Below are 22522 nucleotides of genomic sequence, written 5' to 3' on the forward strand. Positions count from 1 at the left end.
TTGAAATATGTTCAAACTCGGAGAAATTTAGTTTTGCATAAAAATACACAAAAAATTATATATGGAAGCCAAGGCAGAAAAAAAATCAATTTTTGTTGTACTGTGTTATTAGCATCGTCGAAAAAATCACATACATTGCCTACTTTATAACTTAAAAGTTTTTTCTAGTTTTTGATTTCATGTCTACGAGATGTAATGATTTCATTATTTTACAAATATATTGATTATTATCGAATATTACAGTTTCTCTAGAGCATATTAATCGAATCGAATAATCGATCGTGGTCATGGTCACCTCATCAAAAAGGATGGTTGTTCTTAATTATATATTTTTGAGGGGACTCAGAGAAATGGTCTTCTGCGTTAATAAATTTAAAGTATATTTATCACAAAATTAGGGTTTCTACACCTTGAAATATTGCATCGTAAAACGCAATTCACCGTAGGTACAGGTACAGCGAAACGGTTATATCCGTAATTTGTGACTTATACCTGAATCGTTCAACTTTTTTTTTGTAGTCAATAACACTGTTCACAGGAAAAAGAAGGCTATTATCCACCTGTCCACGTCGTTTAGTGTTCAGTTTACTTTATATAACATGTTGAACTTCCTGATTTTCATTATATTTTTATAAATATACTTTTGTGGTCGAAAAACAACCTGCAGCGCATTTCCCATTCACATCGCTTACTAGTGAGACCCTGTTGCCCCACATATTCCAGTTTCTACGCGTTTTAGAATTTGCCGCGTTCCTTAAAATTCCCACGAATAAGCCAACAACAGTAATCCTGTTTCCAAATACCGTAAAGAGGCGGTCGTCAGATGGATGCTAATGATGCGTTACCAACTAGAGACTGCCTACTGGACATCGTGACGTGACGATACTATTGAGGACGTTTGCTAACTCATTGCTTGAACTCACATCTGCCGCATCGTTTGAGCCATTTTAACCGGCTTGCTGGCCGGTTTAGTGACGGCAACCTCTTTATATAACTCGTGTATCGGTTAGCTGGGACGCTAGTTGATTGCACAATAAAAGACTCATATACAGACCAAAGTAAGGTGTTTGACTGGAAATCTGATTCTGCAAGTAGTACGACCTATTGAAAAAGGATTGCATATATTTTAGAATAACGAAGCTTGGTATCAATGTTACTGGACAATCGAGGAACTTGCACAAAATGATATCATTTATGTTCGCAGGTAAAGTGCAATATCTAAATTATTGTTGTTATCCAAAAGCTTCATGTGCTATGATTTTAGCAAAAACTGAAGCATATGCTTTCAGACTACATTAATGCTCTGCTATGCAACTGCACTTGCCGTGAATTGCGACCTTTTAAGCAGCAGGTGCCCGCTGGTGAAAAAACTTGTTTGGAAACCGAAGTGCTCCAGCTTCAATAAAATGCGGTAACCAATCCTGTTTTATTCCCGAGGAGACTTTTCAACCCGTTTCGAAATGAGGTTTGCCGACACGACTGGGGCTGCAGTTTTGTAATCGAGGTAAATAGACACATCTTAATCCGTGTCAATATGTTCCTCACCAGCGATAAACAATCGATGTTAACACAGATTAGCAGTGTTTACCTACTTCCTGAAATTTCACCCTATCGTGTCTATTTGCAGTAGTCAATAAATTAAAATTAGAACTTCAAACTATCCCAAAAATAATGAACGATACTTTTTGATTTGATTTTTTGTTGGTATGGAAGTTATATTATTTCCTAACCAACTTCTATATTGCAAATGGAAAAAGGAAATTTAACCCTTTCCTACGTTGTGTGGAGAATGGAAAACATAGAATCTCAAGCTTCAGCATTATAATTGCCGCAGTGATACCTGTTATTGTGCCTAATTATAGATAGTAGCTGAACAATTTATATTTATCTTTCTGAACTGTCAGTCTCGTATACATGCATATTTGTAATTCACAACTATAATCATTGAAAATACCTGCGTCTTCGGGATTACCTGCTCCTAGAGGTTGAGACTGTTCATCGCGGACGCAGTTTAAGTATACACCAGATGTTCTCCACATACTTTCTTGTTCTTTCATTTCAAGAAAGGATAGCAATCGGCAGCGGTACGCGGTCGGTTTATTCGGTGCTGTAAAATCAGAAATAAAATCCAATCTATTCCACCTAAGAAGTATGCGAGCTTTCTTATAACCTTCTATATATAAGGATTATTAGATTTGTTGAGTTAACTTCGTATAATTTTAGATTCGATATTTTACATTTTAAGCACTTAACAATATGTAGAAGTTTTAAAAAAGGAAGGTTCCAAAAATGTTTACATCAATCAAATTGTTGCTGATTAAAATCAAGCTTGATTCTCATCTATTTTTTGTACATAAGTTATTACTTCTTCTTCTAACTATTAAATATGGATAAACTAAGTTGACTTCAATTTAATGTGACTAAAAGCAGCTGGATCGGTTCAGCCGTCGTTGTGAAATTTCTCTAGATAGACATTTCCTCTCATTTTTTAGTCTGGTCAAATGATATTTGTGACATTGCTCTTCGCACATTTATGAGTCCGTTTTGGAGAGAAAATCTAAGCTTTCCGTGATGAGTATAGTAAAAATCGAAGAATGTTCTATCGTATCACAATATTGAAGTTCTGAAGTGAAGATGAAACTAAACAAAAAAAGTCCCTACACGTTTGCGCTCCTGTTGAGAAACCTGTGGGGCTAAGCCGGTTTATCTTCATCCAACGTTGGTCGTGAATCAGTTTCCTCGGATTTACCACTCTGTGAAAACGACTTTGCTCCAGTGGTGCTTCAACGAATGAAATATACTTTATTTGCGTCCAGGGTTCTATTGCTGATTTACAACCATATTTCATTCGGTAATTAAGCTAACATGTCGAAGCTCGTATTACCATATTTTATGCAAATACACCTGTAGCTATTTCTCCTTGCTCATGATACCGTTTTTGGTGTATCGCATTCCATTCACATCAGTTTTGCAAAATAATTGTCAAAAACACACTAAGAGAAGTTTTCAAATCTTATTACTTGCACCTCATGCCGAAGAATCGCAGTGTGTGTGTGTGTTTTTTATTACGCCTCGAGACCTGCCTTGGTCAAATAGCAACCGCACATCTTTGCACAGAATTGTCGCTGAAGGCTGATTGTTGTCTCATTGCTTTACGTTGCTGCTGGCCATCACCGATTTGACAGTTGGAGTATGTGGCTTCATGCCATTTTTGCGTTTTCATACCATACTGCTGTGTTCCGATAGATACAACTTTCCTTTTATGTGCAGTTATTTCTTGGAATGCTATTCTAAACCCGACACGTCAAACAAAATGATTACCGATCTCCTTCGTTTACTGTGGCTCTGTGTGTAGGACGCAAAGGAACCGCATGATGACATGGCCAAACAGACGGCCAGGTGGGCAGTGTAGACTTCTTGTATGCCCGGAGGTAATCAAACTGTTTTTTCGTCATTTTCTCTCTTAAGCGTTTTTTTCTCAAATTGATCTGTCAGCACCGACTACAATTTTATGAGCGTGATCGAATAAAAGTGTTCAAATGGAATAAAATTCCGTCCATACAACAATAGTAAGCGACATGCAAGATACATCTTTGTTCTCAATTCATTTATATTTTTCAAAACCAACAGATTAAGTTTCAAAAACATACGTTAATCACTCCTGTTATAGTTACGTGTTTGCAAAACAATTTTGATAGTAATAATAAAAAATACTGTAGGAAAAAAATTGTCCTGGCTTTAGTAAAAAATCAACCAAAATTTTTGGAGACCAATGATAACATTTATTAGATTAAAGATAAAAATAAGAACCACTCATGAGACAAAAATTTATGCCATTCATTATTCTAACCTTTTCATTATTATCCATTATTTTAACGCTGAACAACCTGAACAAATAGCTCACGATGATGTTGCTCCCGAGTCAACAAATGAACCGATTTCTTCTACACGGTTTAATATTGAATTAAGTTTGATGATTTTTCATTTAAAAAAGTAGCACACAACTACCTACAATCGAATTTACTTAGTTAAGGTCTGTAAAAGCGGTTGAACTTTTGAATATTAAAGAAAAATCGACCGTATTGTTGTGATGATATTAAGTTAAATGATTTTTTTACCATAAATGATCGAAATGTACTCAATTTAGGTGTAGGGGTTAAACTGTGTCTTTGTAATCCGGAAATAAACTATTCACTGTTACTTAAAAATGCAAAAATAACTGATTAAAAGCTACAAAACGAGATATATAAAACTTTGGTAGTTCTATGTCAACCATATGATCGTGTCCCGGACATCGCCCTGCAACTTTTTTGTAATAGCAGTGCAATGCTTAGAAATCTCATCATCATCTCTATAAAATAATTATTAGGGCAAATAACATTCACTTTTAGTTTACAGCATTCAACCGATGTAACATGAAGTTGTTAAAGTCTCTACTGTACTGTAGACATTCACAGAATTCGTGAACCTCTGGTGTTACGATTCATAAAATCAGATCTCATTGAAAAATCGAAACGAGCCTCATGAAACGTGAGGAAACATGGGCCCTTTGCGGTGGTAAGTTAAACCACCCGTTAACTTAATTTCTGCGATTCAACGTATATATTCGCGGTCGACTATCATTATGAGGCTCACGCTTAACTGAACCTAAAGCGCAAATAAATGTGGAATAGTAAAAACAGCAACGAATCACCAAGTTTCGTGCATATACCTATATAAACCAAATCAATCTAAGCGAGACCGTTGAGCTGCAATTGAATTGTATTTTGTTTATGCATTTTTCTGTGTGGTCATTTGCATCTTGTCTTCCAGGGTGCAAGTCTAAATCGCAGATTAAGATCACGCAGAACGATGCAGATCACCGACACGATGCTGATTATGGTGGCTGCGTAGCACGATTTTTTCCAGGCGTTTTGCATTCGTACTCTTTGAAGCTCATTGCAAGATAGGCATAATCTACTGTGATGAAGTACTAAAATTAAATGGCAATGAAAATTCCCGAGGTGTTTCTCGAATGATTCGGAAACTGAATCATTTTGTAGTTACGGTCAGCCAGCGGGGAGGTAATGTAGCTCAATGTAGCATTGAATTGAAAACATTTGGCTTGATGCAGTAACGATAGCGTGAATTTTAACTAGGTTTATTCACATAAGATATTCGACAGCAAAAAATGACACAATGTTCTAATCCTGATATTTACTTTCGTGAGCCTAAGATAGTCAATGCTAATTTGATGGATTGAAGGTAAAGCTGATTCAAAAAATTCTTAAATTGATTAAAAACTGAAGTCTTGAACTAAACGGTGCTGTGAAAAAGTGTAAGTTTGTACAAATTTCGAGATTCACTCATCTGTCAAAAATAACTCTAGAATGCCTTTCAATAAATTTTCGTGAAATTTCTTGAACTCCGTTAAAAATCAATAAAATTCGATGAAACAAGTTTCGATATGCCAAAACTATATTGAATTTTCTTAAAGTATGCTGAAATTAGGATAAAGTACATTGAACTTGGGGAACTGAGCAAACCTTGATAAAAGCTCATAGAAATATAATTTTTAATGATGATCGTCCCATACTATCGATGTAATACTAATCATTTACCAGGCAATTTTTCTTTTTTTATACCTATTTTTGACCTTATGTGACGTATCGAACTGAAATCGGTCAAACTATAATCAAAAGACAGCAAAATTAGGAAATTTTCTTTCGTGAACCAAAATGAGTAAATTTCACACTTAAATTTTTTTGCCGGGTCTCGGTAATTTTTGCCGAGAACGACACCACTGAGTGCTCGGTTAGAAAAAAAATGACAGCTGTCACATTTTTTCGTAAATCTCGGTTCAACCTAACTGAAGTTTCGGCACAAAATATTAACGAGCCGAAATATCAGTTAGGTGAACCGAGATTCACGAAAAAATGTGATAGCTGTCATTATTTTTTTAACCGAGCACTCAGTGGTGCCGTTCTCGGCAATAAATTTCCGAGACCCGGCAAAAAATTTTGAGTGTGTTGAAATATTGTTACCATAACAAATAATAACACATTTTCAATAGATGCATGTATTACATGAGTGATCAATAATTCCATCCCGATTTACTTCATAGCTCCTTAGAAATTCATTGGATTTGTTTCATAAGGTAAATTATAGATATTTTACTCATAGCCATAGTGGTTTTCTAATGTACATACCAGTACTCGTTTCAAATAAATACTGTTAAGTGAAAAATCAACATGCAGCAAGTTCGTTGAAAAAAATTTAAAAAAAGATCCAATTTTTTTGCCGTGGGACTACGTCTTCGTTTTGTATAGTGGGGTACATTCTGTAAAATTGGAAATGAAACTGGCAAATAACAGCATAGCCACATGATGGCTAACAATCACCAATATGTTGTTGGATGGATAAAATGTTGGACAATTTTGAAATACGCTACTTCTCATTATCATTTCGTTGCTCAGCGGTAAAAACTAATAAAAAGTTCCAAGGAAGAATTCCATTTACTGTGACATTTTTTATATCAGTATCAAATAAAAATAACAGAGTCTTCCCTTACCAACAGGTTAATTAATGTTTCCTTTGAACTTAGAATAATTTGTTGTCTCGGCGGCAAAGGTTTTTGAAATGTTTCAAACAAGAGATCTTTCTTAAAAAAATGTATAACCTAAGAATAATACGAATCGGTATAGATCAGTGGTTTCCAACATATTTGGCTCTGCGGCCTCTTTTGCTAAACACAAATACGCGGACCCCTAAAAGATTTTCATATCCAAGTTTCGCAATGCGTAGCTGCGTTTTCCAGTCTCATATAGTCCTGCAAGTTTAAGGGGCCATCCACATTTCATGCGGACAGATTTTTTATGATTTTGCGGTCCTTTCGAGGGCCAAACATCGTCTCGGATCACTATCTCGTGGTTGGCAAGATTCGCGCCAGGCTGTCCAACGTATTTAAATCGAGATCGGCGAGGCAGATACGTCTGGGCATCCAGAGGTTATCAGTGGAAGGAGTTGCTGCAGAGTATACTCGGAAAGTTTATAGACGGATCGGTGAACCAGCTGGAGTGGACCTGAACGAGCAGTGGAAGCACACTCATGATGCGGTCAGGGAAACAGCGCGAAAAGTGATAGACATGACAACGGGAACCACGCGTAATAGTTGGTTCGACACTGAGTGTTTATAAGTGACGGAAGAGAAAAATCGGGCCTACGCCAACTCGCTAGTAGCAGCTAATCGTGTGGCGCGTTAGATGCGGGAGAAATACCGGGAGGCAAGAGCTGCCGAAAAGAGGCTTCAACGCCGTAAGAAACGTGAGCACTACGATCGCGTTCTCCCGGAGGCAGAGAATTGCTTCACCAGGTACGACACGAGGAGCTTCTATAGAACGAAATCAGAAACAGCCATGTGTAATGACAGGGAGGGGAACCTGATTACCGATAAATCGCCGGTGGCCAGGCGTTCGAAGCAACATTTTTGAGTGGTGTTGAAAGGTGAGGAAGGTAGGAGAGTCGTCGAGGGGAACAGGATGGAAATTGGGGAGGGCGAATAAGCTATGGACCCACCAATATTGGACGAGGTAAAGAATGCCTGCAATAGTTGCTTGAAAGGACTCATATACCCTATACAAACACGACTGTAGTAATTATCGAGGCATAACCCTCCTGAATCCGCTTATAAAATTCTCTCCCGTATGCTGTACCAGCGCACACTAATAAGACTACATAAGAAATGCTATATTTCAGGTTGCCAGCTCAGCGGCATTAATTAAGTGGGAATTTGGGTCCGTTTTTTCCCAGTGTGCAGCGTATGGGACCGTTGCAGGAAGCCTTTGTTGGAGAATACCAATGCGATTTTCAAGTGGGACGATCTACAGCGGACCAAATGTTTACCTTGAGACAGATCGTCGACAAGTTTCGAGAACACAACTTGCAGACGCACCATCGGCGTACGACACAGTGAAACACAACGAGCTGTGGCATATAATGCTAGAACATGGTTTCCCAACAAAACTAATTAAGCTGTTACGTGCAACGCTTGACGGTTTCACATCATGTGTCAAGACAACGGTTGAATTTTCGGACGCGTTTAAGACGTTAAATGGTCTGAAGCAAGGTGACGGGCTCTCGAATTTGCTGTTCAGCACAGCTTTAGCAGGTGAAACACGAAGGATAGGTGTTAAGAGAAGCGGCACCATCATGGCGGAGTCCCACATGCTTCTAGGTTTCGCGGTCGACATTGGTATATTTGGTATTAACTGTAGAGCAGTTGAGAAGATCTTTACGGCTCTCAGAAGGGAAGCTGCGAGGATTGGACTTACCATGAACACTGCCAAAACGAATTACATCGTGGCGAGAATGCCAGAACAGTAGGTGTATGGGGAGACTGGAGAGAAGCTGCCCAAGATCGAATTTTGTGGAGGGGAATTCTGGATTCGGTATAGGATCTCAACGATTTGTCGCCATAAACAGGCCCGGATTTGAGGGGGGGGGGCAAAGGGGGCAGAGCGGGCAAAGGGAGCAAACCCAAGTAACACACGTTGGTATAGAATAGTTGACGTAACCTATTCCATGACATTAATATCACCAGAAAAGCGCAAAACATGAAGGCTAGTAGAACAAGTACCGATAACTGCATGAACGCTAGCCAACTTGATATAATTAAGTGGCAAAATACATCTCGAGTACTAATACGGCAATGCGCAAATCTGTTGCTATGACAACTATTAACCAGCGCATGCGCAAATGTGTTGTGTCTACGCAGTGCAACTAGATCGCCAATTTCTTTTATCAGTGGCAGTTTTAATTGATAATAAAATGATGACATAAAATAATATTCAACCATTCAAAAAGAGTTGTTTCTTTCGCTTGAATATTGAAATTGTTTTCGCGAAGTTTTAACGTTATCTGAATATAGAATCTAACAGAACTAGAAAACGTTGTTGGATATACAATAACACAAATCTGAAGTGATATTGGTTACACTGCGAGCGTTTTGTTTATCTTTTGATGGCGCGTCAAAATCGCTTCGAATAAATATAGAAATCGTTCATATAATTTAAATAATAATTTGATCAAGTAATTTTAAGTTAGGTGTTGAATGCTACGACTACTGTACTAAGGAAAAGCATTTTACAGGTACGTAGTGTTGTTATTAGATTGTGTAATGTCTTACGAAAAGACCAAGTGATAGTGATTGTCATTCTTGAACGCATGTTATTAAACATCTCCAAAACATCTCCAAAACCAGAAAAAACGAGTTTGTTTACGAAATGCGGTTGTATCACTGATGAAAAGCAACTTCAAACACAATATAATGACACAAGTTTTCAATTGCGCTTGTAATACACTCATATAACTACTTTCGTTGTTACTTATTTTCTAACATGTTTTGTGTGTTACTTGGGAATGCCCCGGGCTTCCCGATTCAAGCCCCCCTCCCCCAGTCTTGGGGCGACCTTTTTTTTGCTCGTCACCTTCCAGAATGTTACCTCTAAATGTTTTAAAAAAGAGGGCCTCACAAACAAATTTGCCGCGGGCCCCCCACCGTTTAAATCCGGCCCTGGCCATAAAAGTAAGTTAGTAGTGACTGTATGAATAATTCAGAAGTTATGGTTATGTTCACTATAACGGAGATAGATTTTCATGGGTTGAATAATTCAAAGTATGGAAATAACTTCCAAATTATTCATCCAATCTCTTTGATGTCAAAAAATGAGCTGTGTCATATTGATATTTTCTATATTTAAGAAAATCTATGTTTGTTACTACAGAACCAAAAAAACGTATTTTCATGAAAAAAAAAATAAAAATTTTCTAACTTGATATTGAAATATCTCTAAAACGGATGCATGTAGAAAGTTAGTCGCCAATAACTTTTTGATTTGAAATTACTATTAAAATCAAATGGCATCAATGGAGTTCGAACTCTCATTAATATTGAAATTGAAAATAATCTTTGAAACTTCACTTTTGAGTATAAATTTGACTTATATTTCTCCATCCAAGAATTGTTGTCGAAAGTTGTGGAATAATGTCAAGTTTTGCCAAAAAAAATCAAAACAATGGTAAAATTTGGTCAATTTTTATTTAATGTATGATTTAGTGTATATTGTCCAGTTTATCTGCTTTGAATAAAACTTAAGCCAAAATCCATACATCCTTTTGGGAAATAAGTCTTGACTCTGAAAAATTCTTCCATCTGTAAAAAAAATACTCAGTTTGCTTACCCAAACACGTGTGCAAAGTTTCATTCAAATGAAAAATGATTGATTAAATTTTTGCGAATTTCCAGATCATTTGGCATGGAAACGCTCTACAGGCACAAAATCGTTAAGCGCAAACGCAATTCTTACTAGTGTTATTGAATATATTTCTAGAAAAAAATTTTAGGGAAGGTTGAGAACAAAAAAACGTGATGTATTCAATGGTTACATGTTCAATGATTTAGTGGTCCATGTGGCTCTGTGCTTGACAATGTCGGTCGGCTAGCTCTCCCACACGGTTGTGATATCGGGTTCGATTCCCGATCGAGTCGAGGATCTTTTCAAGCTGGAAATTTTCTCGACTCGGCACTGGGGTACGGTGTATCGTTGTACTTATCCTACACATGCAAAATGTGCCAAAAACAATATCGATAACGAATTTTCTCAATTAATAATCTAGTTGATCGAGACCGCTATTAGCCCCCAAACTAAGCGTGCGATACTGTTTGTATGTTCAATGATTATATGAAAAAGTTTACTGAATCCGATACATTTTTTAGCTTTAACTAAATGTTCGCGAAAGGCCGTATGCTATGAAGGCATACATAAAACTACCCTCCGACGAATTTCATGGCGTGAGAAGGCAAATGCAATCGGTAATCGTATTTAGTGCATCAGCCACTAGAACTACTTTATTGCGGGCCTCACATAAAGTGCAACTGTTTATTCCCACGTAAAATAAAAATAAAACAACAACCAATTATTCATTGCGTGTTACCTTACTAGCTACGTTTTAAGTACAATTGCGGTTGGCCGAGATTGTCACAAACACGCTAAGCTCTCTGCTACCTTGATGGTTAATGTGTGGTATAGGTATTGGTAGGACGAAGTGGAGAAAGAAATCTTTTATTCAACCAAGGATTCCTGCAACAGCGAAACGTAAAAAAAAAACTCGAAACGGCACCCGCCTGCCACCGGCTGTTGTCATATATTTGGAGACGATTTGCAAACCGGTTCCCATCGCGGTAACAGCACCGGAGACAAACCGATGGCACTGTGCGCTGAATGTTGGCGGAATATTATGCTGTGTGGGCCGCTGAGCCAAATGCCATGCAGGCGACAATTTGCTGCCAGCTGTGAATGCGCATTTCGACGAGGAAAGGGAAGTTCTCCTGCACAGTAACGTCATATTCATATTTAGACAGTCGCCGAGGGAATCAAAGCCGGGTTCGTTGGCTTTATGCTTGTCTAAGTCTTTGTGAAAACCCTGTGGATTGACGAATGAATAGCACTCGGGGCGCGAGAACGCATGGTGTAAGGTTACTCTTAGAGAGCTCTATAACACACAACTTCAATGGGCGTTATGTTTTGAAAATGTGATCTGAATTATTTGTCATAATGCTAGAAGTATGAACAAATACTGAATCAGTTATGCAAACTTGTGACTAGCCAACATTCCAGTTTTGGCAGCGTCAAGACGTAAAATACTTATATGCTTGAAAGAATTTCTGGTAGAGTATATCAACAGTTTTTCATACACAAAGATATAAACAGTAAGAAAATAAAACAAATTCCCGGCGTTCTTCTCATGGGCATAACATCTTACCCGAAAGAGACCAGAATGCATTGCAGTGCATGATTACTGAGAAAACTCTCAGCTTCCTTGTACGTACTTCTTTCCATACCCGTCAGTTGCTTAAGCATCTGGGTAAATCATTAGATCATTCTGCTTCAAGTTTTAACCGTACGTCCAATTTGATGTGGTTTTCTATTTCGCAAAAAATCTCCAACAATCAGCGTATTTGACGACAGACATGTAGAAGGCCTCCCGTGTCGATCTTCGTGATAAAAGGAAGGAAGTAAGTCAGATTCATGTCATACCATCTTTATGAGATAATTGCATTTCTCTTCCACGGACCACGACATTGCGTCGCAGTGCGCGAGTCTGAATAGCTCGCATATAGTTCCCAACAGCAGCGACGATGGTTTTCTCGGAAATGGCAAAAAAAAAATGCCAATCATGGTCACATGTTTATACAACTTTCAGTAATGAAACACTAATTACATACTGTTAACTGACGTGGTGTGTGGTTAAGCAATGTTACACCGGATTTTATTTTATCTTATTACACTCGGCTGCATTCTGTGACAATGTCATTCTGCGTTGTTATTGATCTTGTCTGCCCTTTTCATGAGCATAATTGGGTCTATTTTTTAAGTGTCGTGTAATACAACTTTGAGATAATCGTCTATAGAATACACACTAAAATGAAAGTTTTTTTAAAGAAACGAAATCACCTGGTTGCTGTATCCGAACTCAATACAAAATGCATATTTCCGTAAAAAGGGACGAATTTCCCACTTCATTCGGCATTAAAATTTCCCTAGAGTAACGCAGTTTTATGACAATTTAAAAAATGTTAAGGTTTTGTTATTTGCCTAAATGTAACCAATTTTCGGTTTAAGCCAACATGGAATTGGAATCATGTTTACAATCGTAAAATGTGAATTCTTGATTTTTTTGTGAAATATAATAAAAGAATTAACCTTAGGTGTTATGAGAATCATTTCTACAGTTCTCACCAAAAGCAAATGAAAAGTAAAAAAGACGATGGAAATTTAATGATTGTTTTAATTGTTCTGAATAAAACATCAATTCTTTTTAATTCTCACTGCAAAAAGTATTCAATTTTTGGCAATATTGTTTGTGTTGTCAGTATATTTTGATAAAACACTTTAGACGAAGGAAATTATTATCATTGTTTCATTGTTGTTTTCAATGGTTTTGATTTAGAAAAATTATCTGTTGACACAAAACCCAATCATTTCAACAGCTAGCTTTTTTACATCCTATATACAAAACAAGTTTTTGGGTAGATGCTATTGCAACCACTCAGGATAAAAAGATTTAACTTGCATAACAATGTTTGATTGTGGTATCCGAAGCCAGAACTCAAATAAAATATGCATCAATTCACTGCCACTGACTTCGCGAAACGATACTCAAGAGCAACGCTGTAAATACTGGTTGCATCACGGTTGAAGTCGTTGCCACATTACTCATCCTTCCGCTTTCAACTTCTAGACGGTTTGTGTGAAAAACGTACATCGTATTTTTATTACAAAGTAACAAATATCATCGCCCGCCTGCGGAGCCCAATAACCGAAAGCAATCGAAGCGCGAATATAGCTTTAGCACAATAACCGAGTAAAGTTGTTGTTTGGCTACCTATCACTGTGGGCAGGCATGATGTGCAAGTAAGTGCGCATCAAGCGAAGAATACAACAATGAAAAGGCATATTCAATGTACACACAGTATTGATACCCTTAAGCATGTGCTATAAAGCACTCCATACACGAAACGATAATATTGACTAGACGAAAACGATGTTCTGAGGGCAATGATTTGAATTTATAGCAATTTCCTTGGTACTTGAAGATTGATCGCATCCCTAGAATATACCCGTTTGCAGAAAATGCATAAGAATTTGCAGTCCTAGTAGGGCGTAAAAAGAAGTCGTGAACATTTTATGACATTTGTGCGTATATTTTACAATGCAACTTCATATAAGAAGTGATTTATTGCAACAATAAAATAATCGCTTTTTGATTAAAGGAAGGAAACAAAAACAGTATGAATAATACAGTAATAAAATTATCATCTGTGTTCATAGACAACAAAGAAAACTGGCAGTACGATCGATTTATGGTGACATCACTACTTGAACCTACCGGTACCAGTACTTAGCAACCAAAACAGGCAACTATCAATAAAATATAATAAAGGAAATGTGAAGCCATGACCGATCACTACTGTATGAATGGTTTGGCGTATCGGTACGTAGACAATGAACCGTAGTACGAAGTGAAAATCTCTTGTATGTAAATGAAATCTCTATGACAGTGATTGATAAACGTCGTCAGAATTAGACCGATTGGAGACCGATACGGTATTGGTAATTAAACTCTTAGTCTTTCCCAAGGTTAATCCATCGCTGTTCTGGCAATAAAGATTGACGCTCCGTAGCTCGAGAATACATCGGTGAAGAATAAAAGAGTTTGTTTCACATTTATTCAGATACATCCTTAGAAGTCATTTGCTTAACTGACCAGGATTTGCGGTTTTTAATGGTTGCACAAGCAATCATTCTATGAAATCTTTTTGTCCAGTCAAGAATTCTTTCTATTCAAAAAAGACGCTATATATTTGCACCTTTTCGTTAATGGTAAAAAACTGCTTGTCAAGCTAGGAATAATTATATCGATCGCCAAGTGACATTCTGCTACTAAACGTTTAGTTTAGTCAGCGTTTATTACAGTAACTTGCGTTAAGTGTTTCGTTGCAGACTTACATCATTTATAGAAATAAGCCGTGCACTCTTTTTCTATAACTTGTATATATGACTCTTCAAAAGATTGTCTCCGTGTTCCGAAAAATCTTTCACATGCCAAAGGAGTTTTTCTGGTCGTATGAGCACGGTATTTACAATCAATCAAATGGTTCCGGCTTGTTTTAGTCGTCACCTTCTATAAAATTTCGCTTTGATGGCTATAGACGTGAGGAAGGCATCTTTTTTACCAATTTCAGTATTCGGCGATCATTCCTAGAAGTAGTTTTCCTTTTTCCCTCGTATATCTGATTTTTTTCTGGCATTCCACAGATTTCATAACTATATTCTGTGATCAGATGATGGTTTCTGTTTCTGCTATGTTTTTGAATGTTTTACCCTCATATTGTAGGTTTTGATCAGCTGTTTTGTATCGGGGCTGAAATGTTTACCGCGACTCTTTACCGGTAAACAAAAAGCAGAATTATAAAGTCAGTTTTTGAAATGTTAGTTTATCAGCACAGACTTACTGTATCTACTCGCAGAAAACCGTGAATCAATATATTTCAATAGGCAAATTGTATTGACAGTGACGCCACGATGTATTAGTTCAAGGAATCGAATGGTAATGGTTTCATTTAAATCCAGGTCTTGTTAGTGGCATAATTTACCACAATTCACCTTTTTCTTCTAATCTAAATAGTGGAAATAAGTTAGACTTCGTAAATCACGATTTTACTCGAGAAAGGATCAGCAGATCGGCAGAAAATTTGTATGTAGGGGTTTTTGGGACCAAGGAAGGTTAATATACTGGTTTGTGACCTCTTTTTCCTCTGAAAGGGAGGGTCCCATACAAATGAAACACAAATTTATGCATAACCTAAGGACCAATCAAGCAAATGGAAACAAATTTCGCATGTAAAGGTTTTTGGAAGCAAGAAATATTTCTGTGGTGGTTTGACACCCCTCCTTCCTCTGGAAGGGAGGGGTCCCTTACAAATGAAACACAAATTCCTTCTTTTTTCCCAGTGTGCATTGTGGTGGCTTTTGTAAAAATAACGGAGCAAATTTATTAGGTTGTTATGTGCGGGTCATCATGCACTGTCAATGTTACCCGCGCTATCAAAGTTTGCTACGTTCACGGTAGGGAACTGCTCCATTATTCATCTCATTAAGCCGATATCACATCTGTTCAACTGAAGAACCAAAAATGAAACAAAATCGCTTTATTTTAAGTGTCGACATCTAGCGGTGGAGAGGACGCATTTTACACTCGAAATTTTATTACGCTTATATTCCATTCATTCAATAAAAGGACTGTATGAGCTCTCGCCGCTTTTCGCCGAGAGAATGCTTTGTTCTCCCCGGTACTGGTAACTGGCAACAGTTTTTATGCAGATAATTTTTAATGAATTTCATTGATGCCCAAGTTGAAAACTGAATATCTTGACTAACGACAATCATTTTTCTACATTGTACCTAATGTCGTAATCAGTGCTGTGATATGCAATACTTGCAATGTTAGGTATAAAAAACGAAAAAAAATGTCGTTGGTAGAGAAATTCCAAATCCAACGAAGATATTCAAGTAAATCAACTAACAGTTTAAAATAGTTTCAACAGGCGCGAGATGTACAATCCAAGAAAATTTGTTAAACAATGTTTGAATGGTTGAAACATTTTTAGTTTAATTTGTTCTTAACTTCTTAACTTGATTTTGATAGATTCAACTATTCAAGATCACCTTTTTGCCTGGTCATTGAAGCAAAGAAAAATAATTTTTTGGTGCATGTTCAAACTATTGGAGCGAACTGTTTGAACGATGCACTGTAAAATCAATGTAGGATGGAACAGCAAAAAATGAATGCGAAAGCTTGGGCACCGATTTGCCGCAGAGTTTTGTTCGAAGTTACATATCTGTTCTATGCCGATATTCACAAAGAATGCACGGATTTAACACCAAATTTTTACGAAATCATTGAAGAAATAAACAAAATACGTGCTCTCATGGAACCGTTCAGCATTGTATATTTAGTAAACTTAGCCAAATTTATCCTGAATTTTGTAAAACAAACCATTTTTCACAACGCTTCTATATCCATCTCAAAATATGAAACACTGCTCAATTATTCATCTCACAACGCCCCCATATTCATCACACTGTTAATCATGAATGAATCACATTATCATGAATGAACATAGCCGCAGCTCGTCGTAATAGGTTACCTAGATATCCGATGTAGTTGTTTACGTGCAAAATTGGTAACCTAGGTAACCACTACAGTGCTGTAGATTTATGTCAATTATGTCGAAACGATTCAAAATTTTCAGTATGATTTGGCAACTTTTGATTTTCTTCAACGCAGTGAAAACAGATGAAAATACATACAGTTGAAATTTAGGAATTATAGAAATTTATCTAATATATTTCTGCTAATTAAAGTTTGTTTTAGGAATTTTGAGGTTAACATTTAAAAGATTAAAGTATTCTTAGTGTAGTGAGTGATTTTGTTTATTCCACATAAATAAAATAAAAAGTGGTCCGCTAGTGATGAAAAAAAAAACTTGGTTGGCTGCTGAACGAGTCCCGTAGTAGCCATATAGAACAATGCGCGGATTTTGTTTTCTAAGGTAGGTGATTGAATTAAATGAGTTTTCGAGTGCAGATGCCCGACTATAATATCAAATTTAGTGCTTTTAAGTGAGTTTTTGAGGATTATACTTTAATAGGAATCTAAAGTGATCTAAGAAGAATCCATTACATGAATTAGCAGATTGGTTTAAGGAGAAAATATGCGTTTTTTCCTATTTTCAATTGTGTTTTCATGTTGTATGAGATGAAGGTATGGGCTGAGATGAATAATGGAGCAGTTCCCCTATCATTTTCACTATGGAACTCATGAAATTATAGCTCATTTCCCGGTATTTGATACCGGCCAATGTCGAAAATACAAGACGATTCGTTAATGTTGACATGACAGAAAAACAAACAAAGAATACTGAAAAATATTTTGGTAAACATGTAGGGCAGTATAAAGCAAACATTTTATCACCTAATACAATATAGAAAACCCAAAATCCGACCATCTCTACTAGTGAATGCAGCAGTGCATCAAAATGCCGCAGAGAAATTGCTCAATGTGTTCGTCGCTTTCATGTTAGCTTACGGGAAAAATCATTTAAGTCTCTGGTTAAGTGATCTATGCTAAGGTTACCGAAATTCACGGGAATGGTTGAAACACTATAGTTTTTCATTTTTTTATCAATCCTTTGTTTACCAAGGTAATTATTATGATTCTTCGGAACTGTCGAAAAACGAAACAATCACGATATAATGATTCAGTTATCATGTACCAACCAAGAGGACGATTATCAGACGAAAATTATACTTATCGAACGCTTCTCAATAATCAAAATCATGATTTCATCCGGGTCACGAGAACAAGAATAAACAAACAGTTGATTTATCTTGATAGCTACCAAAGTCGTGTTATCGATTCTGTAGATTTCCTCTACATACATTCAATACTTGTTAATAACTTACTTACTGATACTAAACGAATTTCATGATTTACTCGGATATCACATGCTCCAATATGCAAAACTCATAAATCGTACCATGAGAATAATACTCGCTATATTAATTTGGTATGAATTTCTCAGGTGTTCAAAAAAGATGGCCGCAAATATATTTACGGTGAAGAAACATTGGAAAGAGAAATCGAAAATGCTTTTCGAATTGAAAAATATAAACGCCATCAGTTTACTCCACGTCTCAACAAAAGAATCAACGTTGTTTACGAATCGATTAACTTTTGTAGTTGTTTCATAACAACTTACATTTTGCATAGTGTATCTTGGTAAATAAGGTGTCCATTTACCGTAAGGTTTTCAGTTTGTTATTTCGATCAGCGACTAAAACGAAAAATTACAATAAAACACAAACAATGGTATTCAAAGAAAAAACACTTGGGGAAGGAAACCTCGGTTTCAATATCATTATCATAATGAAAGGCACTCCTTCCACAGAAGCAGCAGAACGTTATATAGCATCCCCTTCTTGAAAAATTGCATAAGTTGACGCGTTAGTTCAAGTCAAATTGAAATGTAGATTTCGAAAAAATAAGTTTACTCAAATGGACGGTAATCCTGCTGCCAATCGTCGCGTCGGGGTCTCGCCGCTCACGGTTCGAAACGAGTTTGACGTTGAAACAAAAAGTTGCAACTAGCAACAACTGTACATTCAATCTTCTCATTCACGGACAAAACCACTATCCTTAAATGGATGCTGTTTGCCACAAAGAAGGCAGATTGGTTATTCTGTGGCGGCGAAAATATTCAACAAACGTTTCACCAAACAACTGCGGCCTCATTCACTCAATACATTTGAATCGACAACAGTTATATGTGTTTGAACAGCGCATATGTAAATGAATATTGATCTACAACTGTCTTGAGTGTGAGTCAGAGTTTTGTGAATAAGATTACGAATGAGATTACAACAAATGGTAGTCCGGCGTGGGAGATCCGGTCTGCGGGCGCTAATGACCTTCAGCTCAACTTACCTTTTGCATTGCAGACGGAGGCGCTACAAAGTCCGACCAGTATGGTCAGACCGATGCTGACGAGCTTCATCTCGAGTACGGTGGTTCTCCTTGAGCACCTTTTATGAGCGAGTTAACGAGCACTCACCGACCACTTCTAGACTATAGTTGCTCGTCAGTTAGTATCGGACTATAGGACAAGATAAACAACAAAAACTGTAAACAAGCACACTCCTTACGTATTCTTTTTTGCTTAATTTTACGTTACATAATCGATGTTATATTTGCTGCACTGAAACTCTTATACTTTTTCGTTTTGATATGGTCTAAACGGTAGCCATCAAATTCTCGCACTATTTTATTGCTATTTCTTTTATACGCTATTATCGTTTAAAAATAAGTTGATATCGAAACACTTAGTCGCGTTGTCTTACACTGCTTTGGAATGGAATTCGGGAAGCACAACTGAAATGTCCAAAACAGACACAATTTCAGAATATATTGATTTGACCAGGAGGTTTCAACGCGAATTGATCTAGCTATCAAACCATGAAAATGTACAGAAACTTAACTCACAATGGATAGCATGAAATGTAGAAAAAATGCTGTGCGAGAAGCAGAAAAAATAGTTTTTAAATTAAACTTTCTAATTATGTGCAACTGCGGGAAACAGTGAACAGCGAAAAAAACACAGCGATAATAGTAAGAGAACCCACAAGCAGATATTGTACGCTCGGAATGATTACGGTGCGGCTCGATCAGTTGGTGAGTGAATCTGACGGGTGTTACGGACTGGATGCACAGTAAGACAGCGGGCGGCACTTTGCGGTTCTCAGCGCTTCACGCGAGGGCAGGCGAAACGTAAGCCGCTGTACGGCTCTTAGAAGCTAACAACGCTTATACGCGAAAAGACACGCGAAAGAAATCGATCCGGTACACCTTTCTGCGGCAGCGACTCAACACAGACTGCTGATCGGATAGCCTGCGATCGTGCGCAAGACCGCCGGCTTTTGAACGACGTGCAAGTTAAGTTGAAGGAGAGTGCAGCGTTGAGTATGTTACTTAAAGTTGTTTTATTCTCTGTTGGTTTGAACTGGCCAGTGACTGGCTGAATGAAGTCTTGAAGACAGTATCGTATTATCGCGCCCCAGAGGTGGCTATTGAGTTGTAGTTTGTAGTCGCGAGCCGCACCGCATCCAGAGTGAAGGTGAATGGCGAAAACCGTAGGGGAGAGCGAGTTCGGCTATCTTTGCATCTTTGCGCACACTACTATCGTGCGCCTGAGTCATGGTCCCATTACCATTTCAATCGTCTCGTGCGAATTCAGAAAAGAGAATTTCGATATCATTTTTTGGACCATTCGGCGTATTGTGAGATAAGCACTCTCTGGTACTGTTTGAGAAAACTGCCAACTCTAAAAGATCCTCGACCTGATCAGGAATCGAACCTAAAGGTATTTTCATATAGAAGAGCCATTAACTATGCCAATTTGTGTATACATAGGCAGTAAAAACAAACAAATTTCTTTCATTTGGTCAAAAGCATTTGTTTATTAATTTTGTTTGTGTTTTTTTTTTATTTTCTGCCTTAACAAGTTTTCTTCACTTAATTCATTACACGATACTGTGTTTGTCAGTCTCATATCGTTCTGTACGTCTAATTTGTTTTATGATTTGATCTCAGAAAGATATATAAAACGAAAATATTATCACTAGTCAAATTTACCAAACTATTCGCGCCTTCCCTATCTTGACGGCTTCCTTGTCGGCCGCAGAGCCCCGAAGAACTGATCTAAACAGAATAACCCCAAAACACGACCACATAATTGACGTAGAACTACGCACAATTATAACAAATGCATTATTGAAAGTGTTTAATTAATGAGTCATGAAGTCTACTATTGTTTGCTCAAATTAAGAAATTCTTCATTGTTATTCAACAATCATCAAAATTACGGGAGTGAAACTTTGATCGATTATTCACACCGCTGGCAAATGCGTAGAGTTGCAATCAGAGAGCTATTTATTTAGTGGAAGCTGAAATTTTTACGCTCAAAACCATGAAATGAAAAAAAAACTTAACTTAAAAATTGTAAAGAAAAAAAGCCATCGTCCAGTTTCACTTTAAATAAACGCTGGGAGTCTACTGTATTAAAATAATATAATACTTCAAAGTAATACTGCACTGCTTGGAGTAAGAGATAATTTGCACGTTTTGTGCCGTGCTGTAGTATAAATTATACATCTGTTATCGAGAACTTTTACGTGGTTGTAAAAAATTACATATCTATCAACATATTTCAACTGAGCAATATTCCAAATCGTCACGATCGCATCAATCCCGGTACTTTTAACATTTTGGTGCTTATTACAACAAATATATTTCACTCTCACGCTCACTTCACTTTTTGAGACCCGATTCCACCTCAAGTGAGGTGACAAAAATCACCTCCGTGAAGTGAGATTGCCAGTGAATGAAATTGAGAATAGGACGAGTGAAATGTGGGAGTTTTCCAGCTCAAAAATTTCTAAGTCCTGGAAAGTCGATTGAGCTGAAATTTTGTAAGAGGACATTTTTCGACAAGAGGAAACTTTTGAGCCCTACCGCTAAACGAAATACGAAGGTCAATTTTTCGTGTGTAAAAATTTGAATCAAAATACGTTAACCCTTAAATGCGCAATGTTGTTTTAAAACAACACTACTAAAAACGTTTTGAAATATATGTATTTTAGTATTTTTTAGAAATATAATTCATTAGAACAGCTCTCTAGACTCTAGCGAAGAAAACTTAACAGCTGGAAGTGCTGTATTTTAATGTTTTGTTTTTATTTTTGCTGTCAAAATCTCGGAAACGAAAAAAAACATGGCGAGATTCCCGACTGGTGCTGACTGTCTTTGTAAATAAATTTTAAAATAAGGTTAGTGGTTAGTGAAAATGTCTGAATTATCAGTAATTATACTAACAAAAGGTCAATTTTAAAGTTACTGTTAACAAAAGTAATTGTTTCGACTTTATTCTGCGATGAAGTCACAGTGTTGTTCAAAAACAACATGGTAATGTTTGCACATTAAAAAGTAAATCTTTAAATTTTTTTATGCATATTGGTTTGTTTTAGATTTACTGCTGTTAAACAAAGATTTTATGTTTTTAGATGATTTTTTAATGTCGTCGTGCCCCAGTTGCACCGCATAAATATTGCTGTATCGATATTTTATCGGTATCAGTGCTTGGTTTGTAAGCGACAAAAGCGCCACATCACGGGAGCATTACCACTTAGTGGTAAATGATGGTTGCAAGTTTTTACACATCTTTTGAAAAGAAGATGAACGTCTGTTCTCTGTGTCTATATCCTTAGTGTTACGTAATTTGCGTTTGATACCTAAAAAGGTATGCTATTTTGCCAACCTTTTTAGGGAAATCCAGGAAGCGACCAATCACAGGACGTCATATTCTTTT

The 22522-nt window shown here is 37.0% G+C and overlaps 1 protein-coding gene across 4 annotated transcripts in view; it reads right to left on the minus strand.

Moving 5' to 3' along the window:
• The window catches only part of LOC129724019 (uncharacterized), a 104503-nt gene extending 84458 nt beyond the window's left edge, over positions 1–20045 (minus strand). The window contains exons 1-3 of one of the 4 annotated variants that reach the window (XM_055678601.1): positions 19782–20045; positions 19334–19670; positions 19087–19255 (exon numbers count right to left, since the gene is read on the minus strand). In XM_055678601.1, coding sequence (XP_055534576.1) covers positions 19087–19156 — 70 coding nt within the window. In that variant the 5' untranslated portion in view covers positions 19157–19255; positions 19334–19670; positions 19782–20045. Of the gene's footprint in view, positions 1–19086; positions 19671–19781 lie in introns of all 4 variants that reach the window. The other 3 variants (XM_055678600.1, XM_055678598.1, XM_055678599.1) reach the window with 3 other exon arrangements.
• Positions 20046–22522: the final 2477 nt, after the last annotated feature.

This window comes from Wyeomyia smithii, chromosome 2, assembly GCF_029784165.1.
Source record: "Wyeomyia smithii strain HCP4-BCI-WySm-NY-G18 chromosome 2, ASM2978416v1, whole genome shotgun sequence".
NCBI classification, from domain to species: Eukaryota; Metazoa; Arthropoda; class Insecta; order Diptera; family Culicidae; genus Wyeomyia; species Wyeomyia smithii.